General features: G+C 40.5%; 1 protein-coding gene across 1 annotated transcript in view; it reads right to left on the bottom strand.

Moving 5' to 3' along the window:
• Window positions 1–3,540: 3,540 nt before the first annotated feature.
• The window catches only part of man1a1 (mannosidase, alpha, class 1A, member 1), a 104,122-nt gene continuing 98,968 nt past the window's right edge, over window positions 3,541–8,694 (bottom strand). The window contains exon 12 of the mRNA XM_084090961.1: window positions 3,541–6,324. Within this exon, the coding sequence (XP_083947087.1) occupies window positions 6,198–6,324 (127 nt within the window). The 3' untranslated portion in view covers window positions 3,541–6,197. The remainder of the gene's footprint in view (window positions 6,325–8,694) is intronic.

Raw genomic sequence — 8,694 nt, 5'->3', positions numbered from 1 at the left:
GTAAGGGGGTCTGAATACTCTCCGTACCCACTGTAAATAATTAAGGGGATAAGAGATATTGATTTGAGATGAAACCGGTTTAAAATCGTACCTATTTGTATCTTATAATCAGTGTAACGTTACAAAACTACAGTTGCAAAATGGCAGCAGCTGCGCTTGTATGAAACAAGAGAGAGCGAATCCACGATACTGCATGGCATAATTAAAAAACTGTACTCAAAATATTGATTTGACTGAGTTTTAATATTTTATTAGCTCACCACATGCAAAACTTCCACAAAGAAAAAAACTTTCTTAGCAAGCGCATAGCACTGCTGACTTCAGTAACGCGGATGAGCTGTGGTGTTGGGTGTTAGGTGTTAGGGGGTCCCCACTAAGGGCTTTGACATAATTCGAACACTGTATAAGACAGGCAGAGCGAAGAAACCGCCTGTAGTGCTGTATCATTTCTCCTTTGCTGTGTCACAGAAGAGAACAATGCCTTCCATTCAGATTTCTCCCCAGGCGAGAGAGAAGTAATGAAAGATAGACTAGATTGTCATTTCCGGTGTTTGCTGTGCTTCTGGCACACAGCTGCGCCCCTGATCTATGCCATGATCTCCTGTATACCTCAGGCCTCGCACCGCTCAGATGAAGTGTCATTATCATTGGACTTGGCCGTGTGAAGAGTGGTTTGTTTTTGCAGAATGACTAGAGAAAGAGAAAAAAAAAATGCAAAAACAATATACAATTCTACTTAACATTAGTGTTCATGTTACCATGCAAGTAATTGTGTGATTAATGAGAAATACTAATGAACATAATGTACTTAATATGCTATTAGTTTGTGTAGCAGCTTGCAATTACACATTGCATTTGTAATTTATTTGATTCATTGTCCAATTTGTGTAACATGAACATTGTAATGTGGTGTTAACAAAAAACACAATTAACAAAAGCTCAAACCCTGCATCATTCATGACGGGAAAATAAGGTCTGCGGTTAATCATAATCGAAGAGACTTGTTTTGGAAACAAAGGTATATGCAACATATGTAAAATACGTTTTATTCATCGAAGATATTCTGAAAACTAATTAGGATTTCACGAGGGAACCCATGACAAATTAGCTTTTTGTGTCAGCCTTCAAACTGACATGTCTGAACAGCTTTATCATGCCTTGTGACATCATTTCCTCTAATGTTCTGTGTGAACAGCAAATCTGTTCCAATTTTTTTCTATCTCTATTTCCTATTTCTTCTCACTTTTGTCTATATCAGTTTTACTTTACCCAGTGGCTATGGCGTTTCCTTTCCAATTCCGCTTCAACTGTCTCTTGTCGTTGGTTTTAAATTGATAAAACACATTTTCTCTCTTCATGTGGTTGTCCAGTTGTTTTATTTATTCATAGTCTATATTTATACCTTTTTGGTTATCATGGTTTATTTATGAATCCATTACGTCTTCTTTATACACTTCCTCGGACTGTTCCAGCTGTAAACAAAACTTTCTATAATGCAAATAGGGAGAGAAAAAAATCCAGCAAAATCAGCATGTTTATATTGGATGGATGGAAAGACGGACAGGTAGGTAGACAGATCTTTCAGATACATTAGATCTGTCTGTCCATCTATCTGTCTATCCATCTATCCATCCGTCTGCCCGTCCATCCATCTATCGATTTATCTATCGATATATAGGCAGACAGATATACAGACAGACAGATGATGGATAGACAGATAGATGATAGATAGACAGATAGATGATAGATAGACAGATAGATGATAGGTAGATACACAGATATAGATAGTTAGACAGACGGACGGACCGATAGATAGATAGACAGACGGACGGATAGACAGTTAGACAGATATTCAGGAAGACAGACAGACGGATAGACAGACAGACAGATATACAGATAGATGATAAAGAGACAGACAAGACAATTTATGGATGGAATCCAGAGATGATTCATTTTAATTCAACAGTTTGAGAATGCCAACCATCTGACCTGTTGGATGCATCTTTATGGTCGGCAATTAAAAATGAAAAATAAAATGAGTTGTTGTTTCTCTTGCAGTGTCAGCCTTGTATGAGTCAGATCCGCCCGCAAGCATGAATGTTCTGTAAAATGTATAATTTGAATAGTTTTTTTTGTTGTTGTTTTTTTAAATCAAGAAAACCCCACACTGTTCCTCCTGAATCCGAGTTTCTACTATCGGCCGGATTCTCCTCTCCAGTACCCTGGCATAGACTTTCCCAGGGAGGCTGAGAAGTGTGATCCCCCTATAGTATCCGGCGGATAGTAGAACCTCGGATTCAGGAGGAACAGTGTGGTTTTCGGCCCGGTCGTGGAACACTGGACCAGCTCTATACCCTCTACAGGGTGCTGGAGGGCTCATGGGAGTTTGCCCAACAAATCCACATGTGCTTTGTGGATTTGGAGAAGGCATTCGACTGTGTCCCTCGCGGCATCTTGTGGAGGGTGCTCTGGGAGTATGGGGTTCGGGGCCCTTAGCTAAGGGCTATCCGGTCCCTGTACGACCGGAGCAGGAGCTTGGTTCGCATTGCCGGCAGTAAGTCAGACTTGTTCCCGGTGCATGTTGGACTCCGGCAGGGCTGCCCTTTGTCGCCGGTTCTGTTCATAATTTTTATTTTTAAAAAAATGGCCGGAGGGGGTCAGGTTTGGGGACCACACGATTTCATCTCTGCTCTTTGCGGATGATGTTGTCGTGCTGGCCTCATCAAACCAGGACCTCCAGCATGCACTGGGACGGTTTGCAGCCGAGTGTGAAGCGGCTGGGATGAGAATCAGCACCTCCAAATCCGAGGCCATGGTTCTCAGTCGGAAAAGGGTGGTTTGCCCGCTTCAGGTTGGTGGAGAGCTCCTGCCTCAAGTGGAGGAGTTCAAGTATCTTGGGGTCTTGTTCACGAGTGAGGGAAGGATGGAAAGGGAGATTGACAGGCGGATCGGTGCAGCTTCTGCAGTAATGTGGTCGATGTACCGGTCTGTCGTGGTAAAGAAAGAGCTGAGCCGCAAGGCGAAGCTCTCGATTTACCGGTCAATCTACGTTCCTACTCTCACCTATGGTCATGAGCTTTGGGTCATGACCAAGAGGACAAGATCCCGGATACAAGCGGCCGAAATGAGCTTTCTCCGCAGGGTGGCTGGGCGATCCCTTAGAGATAGGGTGAGAAGCTCGGTCACTCGGGAGGAGCTCAGAGTAGAGCCGCTGCTCCTCCACATCGAGAGGGGTCAGTTGAGGTGGCTCGGGCATCTTTTCCGGATGCCTCCTGGACGCCTTCCCGGGAAGGTGTTCCGGGCATGTCCCACCGGGAGGAGACCCCGGGGTAGACCTAGGACACGCTGGAGAGACTATGTCTCCTGGCTGGCCTGGGAACGCCTCTGTGTCCCCAAGGAAGAGCTGGAGGAAGTGTCTAGGGAGAGGGAAGTCTGGGCATCCCTGCTTAGACTGCTGCCCCCGCGACCCGGTCCCGGATAAGCGGTAGAAGATGGATGGATGGATGGATGGAAATCCCCATTAAAAAGAACAACTCAATATTATATTAAAAGATTGTTTTATTCACAATTGAAGTGTAACAAATATAGTTTATCAAAAACTTTTGCTTTAATATAATTTATTACATGATAAGATCATAAGATTTATATAAATGCAGTTTGCCAGAATGAAATATGTACAATTAAAAAACAAATTAATGAAAAAGAAATAAAACCAAACAATTTCCCACAAAATTAATTGCATATATATTAAAGAAAAACAAAATCAAATCAGATTATGTGCAATGGAATGATTATCAGCAATATAGTACAGTTACATTTCTGAGGTTGTCTCATGAAGAAATAACAAACGACAAGAATCACAAACGAAAAAAGGCATTTTCTATGCAAGATCATCAACACAATATTTAAACGACAAATTTTAATCTGAAAAGCACAACTCCTATTCCTGTTCCAGACTGTTCTTAGTCACAGCTTGAGGAATCACTTTCACTAAAGAGACAGCACGAAGCGCTAGTCCGCGCTAAGCCGCGGCAGTGCTAAACATCGTTTAGATTCGCAGTATCATGAATACAGTGAACGCGATGTCTTATCTACAGTGTCACAGTGTTTTATGACGGGCCTCCCTCGAGGTGACGTTACTTTCATATATTACTCGCTAGCACACATTCAGCAGAGAAATACCAAGTCAAGTGTTGCAGTCGCTGGCCTCAAGAGAGGAACCTCTGTGAGGTATTTTTTTTTTCCATGTAGAAAGGTTTTCCACCAGTATAATATATTGGTTAAAGCACCACACCATACTAGTTAAGCAGAGTGGTTCAGGGTTTTCTTTTCTTAATTTTGGAAACACTGCCTAAATGTAGACACTAGGAACAAACCTGTCGAGCACGTCCTGCTGTTCAAACCTCAAGTTTGAGGTGTCAATTTCCAAAAAACATATTAATAAGATGGGAACTGGACCGTTCCTCCTAGAATTGGAATGTGGCTATGTAATGTGTAATAGATGTAGCGATGTCTATGCACGCCAATGTGTCAGATATTTTTCTTATTAGTCTCCTGTGTATGTGTGTGTGTTGTATCCAGTGCCGTGGACTGCTTTGCATTCATTGGTTTGCATCATTTTCCATCGAAAATCTTCACTTGTGCTGTCACATTGTCCTACAGTAATATTCCTATTCTTTTCTACATGGAGAACCCGAACATACTGATTCACAACTTTGTGCTTTCATGTTAAATCAGAAGACACTAACAGATAAAATGATAAAATCACAACAACTAGGCCAAAATATGTTCAATTCACATTTGGTGGTACATTCATACAAACATTCACTCCCCTTTTTGACTGACGCTGCCCTTGTCCTAATAGAACACTTTCCCAATGGATTTGAGCAGCTTCATCACCGTTTACTACAGATCCCCTAAAGGGACATGGTGATGGTAAAAAGAAAAAAAATAAAGAGATGGGATGAAATTTCAATTCTTCAGTTCTCTTGCAAAACATTTGCATTCGCTTTAAAACTTTTGCGCTTCCTTAAAAAAAAAAAACGTGCGTTTGCTTACAAAACCTTTCATTCCCCCAAGAAACTCTTTGTTCATTTGCAAAACTTTCATTATGGGATGGGAGGTGGGAGGAAAAACTATATTTAAATGCTTTTGCGGACAACGGCAAAGTTTCTTGGGGAAATGTAATAAAGAGAATACAAATATTTTGCAAGCAAACGTGAAGTTTCTTCGAGGAATGCAATCATTTTGCGAGAGAATGCAAAGGCATTGAAATATTTTTCCATCACCATGTCCCATTAGAGGCATTTTCTGCCCTTCACAATGAAAAAAGACAAAAAAACCCTACGTCTTGTAATAAATTAACACAAAGTACTCTATTTTACATGTATAGGATAAAAAGTCTCTGCTTCCATTGATTAAGTAAACAATTAAAACACATTTTGAACACATTTTATGCAACAAAGTAAGCTCACGAATGTAGGGGAATGAATGATAAACGACTGTCCATCACAAGCTTAAGAAGGCTGAAGCCAAGTAGGATGAAGCTCTTGGTCAGAGCGAAAATAAATAGAGCGTTGCTATTAAAACGTGACTAAATTGATCAGTAAGACTAAAAGGCACTAGTTGACTTGCTTTCACTACCTTGCTGTAGAATAAAGCCTCAAAATACCGAACCAAACATCACCCGAAAAAAACGGACAGCAAGAGATGGCGAAGTTTGGTGGATATTTCATATCTTCGCTTCTGTAAACACACATGATGCCAAAAAGACAAAAACAGAAAAGGATGCCGATGCAGTTTGAGTTACCTATGGCTTTATAAAGTGTGTGAAAGGGCAAATACAATGGAAAATGGTCTGGTCTCCTCACAGAGGAAATATGGTCCTTCTTGGTCTCTGAGGCTCAGAGACATGTCCAGAGCGTCAGGAACAGGGAGAGAGAGAGAGAGAGAGAGAGAGAGAGAGAGAGAGAGAGAGAGAGAGAGAGAGAAAGAGAGAAAGAGAGAAAGAGAGAGAGAGAGAGAGAGAGAGAGAGAGAGAGACAGACACACACACATGAGAACACATGAAACTCCAGCAGAATCTCTGGAGGACAGGAACTCTCCAGCCACAGGGGTTTTACACCCATAGCTCTTGTCCACTGTTAAAGAAGGTCCAGGAAGTTACGTTTCATTGGTGCTTTGGGGTGGAATGAAGATTACTTGAGATGGTTGGCTAACTCTGGGCTCGGTTTCTTAATAACGGGAAGAGGATGAGCCTCCGTGTTGAACACCCACTGATCGAAGGGCAAATGGTCATCGTCTGAGAACAGCAGATACAAATACCTGAAAAAAAGAGAAAGAAAATCTTTTAAAGGGCACTTTATGTTGTATAAAGTTGATATAGTAATTGACAGTAAGAATGCCAGTGAGAGATTTGTGGTATTTGGAAAAAATTAGTATGTACATGAATCAGAAGCATAAACATCAAGGTTATGAGAGGGAAATCTCATAACCCATAATCTCATGTATATGTATATGTATATGTATATATGTGTGTATATATCCATCGAGAAAGAGACCGTTTTCTGTTTTTCTTTTTTCAGATGGAAATTTTACAGCTCTAATGTAATGCCATAAATTCATAAATACTTTATTTCTGACCATGCAAAAAAGTAATCGCACACCTTCTGATCAACAAACTGCTTGATTTGAGAAATCATTCATGTCTATAGCACAAACCAGGGGGAGAATAGCATAATGGCAAAGTTTAATACTTATGCGCAATAGTAAAAACGAAAACATCACTAAATATCTCCATTAAAGTCAACCTGCATAAATAAATGTACCTCTTAAAATCTGAATGTTCACTTCGTAAACAAAACATGAACATCTCCCAACTAAGTGCTGATGAATTAAAGTAAAACACTGCCAAGACAACAGCACTGTAATAAGGGATGGAGATTACAAACTACAAAAAGTCGGAACATTTTACTTCCTTTGGCTGAGAGTCACAGCTAAAGGACATTGTTTCACGAATGAAAGTCATAATTCAAAACCTGCAGCCAAGAAAACAAAAAACAAAAACACAGGTTTATCTAGAAGGCCGGATGACACTCGTTAAATTGCAGCCTATAAACTTTAGCTGGAGACTGCGATGCTGACGCCTGTTTCCTGATGAAGCTGTGACCTTGATAATACGGTTTCTAACCCTTCCTCCCTCTCGGTTCCCTCTCTGAACATGCATTGGCAGGAGATTCGCCGATGAAAGGCTCTCTTCTCCACTGCCCCTCTGAAAATATAAGCTGTTGACCTCAGGCCTCCAGAGTTAAAGCTAAATCACGCGTGTCCACTGGATGAACCACTCCTGGCAGCTTAAACTGCACCTGACCTCCTTTTGCAGCCAGCATGATCTTCAGACCTTCAGTTTTAATGCCCTGCCACTGGCTAGAAAACAATTGGAAGGTTAAGGCCAATTATAAATGAAACTAAGAGGATTTATTTGATGACAGAGGTGACAACAGTATCATACTGCATCTGCAAGTGAAATGGACCGAACAGCTTTTTAAGCTGATATGCTCTTTTAAATTGGAAATACTTCAAAATGGAATTTGTTTTTTTTTTTAATTAATGTGCCCTCATAATCTTTAATCAAAATAACTTCCCCTCTTGCAGTGACATCTCTTCTCTTCTCTGAAGAAGTATTTACTGGCGTGAGGGCGGGACAACCTGTCACTCACATGACATCACAGCAATAGCAAACCACAACCATCCAATCAATTTCTGATGGACAAATTCAAGTCTCGCCATTCGCCTTGTTTGAGAAGCCGTTAAGCTCAATAAGGAAGAAAAGACAAAATTACAACTTCCGTTTCATGCCGACTTTAGTTGAGTGCAGGCGTCTCCTGGTTTTACTATAGTGCTTTTAAGTTAAAGCCTCAACATACTGAATCTAACTGCACCCCAAAAGCAGCAAAATAAATAAATAAATAATAATAATAAAACCCTGGGCAAACCAAATCATGAAGTAAAATGGAGGTTCGGTAATTTGTTTTGGATCCCATTGACTTTGTTATCTTTTTTAAATAGAAGGAAATAAAGGCCAGTTCACACCAAGGATGATAACTATAACAATAACTAAAGTTTTAATAATCATTCTTATTCTATGAGAACAGGGAAATCCACAAAACAATTATAACGATAATGACGGTAGGAATGTAATTGTTGAAATTACTTTTTAAAGTGATTTTCTTTACAGCCGATAAATGCTAAAAACATTGATAGACATTTAGAATCCATCCTGCTTTAATGGATGTGAGCATTTAAAGCGGCAGACGACAAAACTGCAGCATGTGCCTATAGTATACCGAATGTTATTGTGCGTTAATGTGGACGCCAATATAGTTATCGCTTTATCGTTCTTGGTGTGAATGGGAATTTGGAATGACATGAGGATGAGAGAATGAAAAAAACATTTTTTTGCGTGAACTCTCCCTATAGTGGTTCAGCGTGTGAAGCGGAGCAGATGAAGTGGGCTGAAGTGAGCATGTTAAAGAGCACAGTCATGCCCACAAACACATTGAGAGCATTTCTATGAACAGGAAACCCCTGATCCCTCAGCCCGCCAGACAGTCTGGTTCTGAAGAAGATTCATTACTTAATATGCACTTACTGTGCAAAAGAGGCAAACACAGCCAAAAGCAACAGAACGAGAAA

Source organism: Abramis brama (genome assembly GCF_963993115.1).
Source record: "Abramis brama genome assembly, chromosome: 18".
Lineage (NCBI taxonomy): Eukaryota > Metazoa > Chordata > Actinopteri > Cypriniformes > Leuciscidae > Abramis > Abramis brama.
This window is presented reverse-complemented; position numbering and strand designations above follow the sequence as displayed.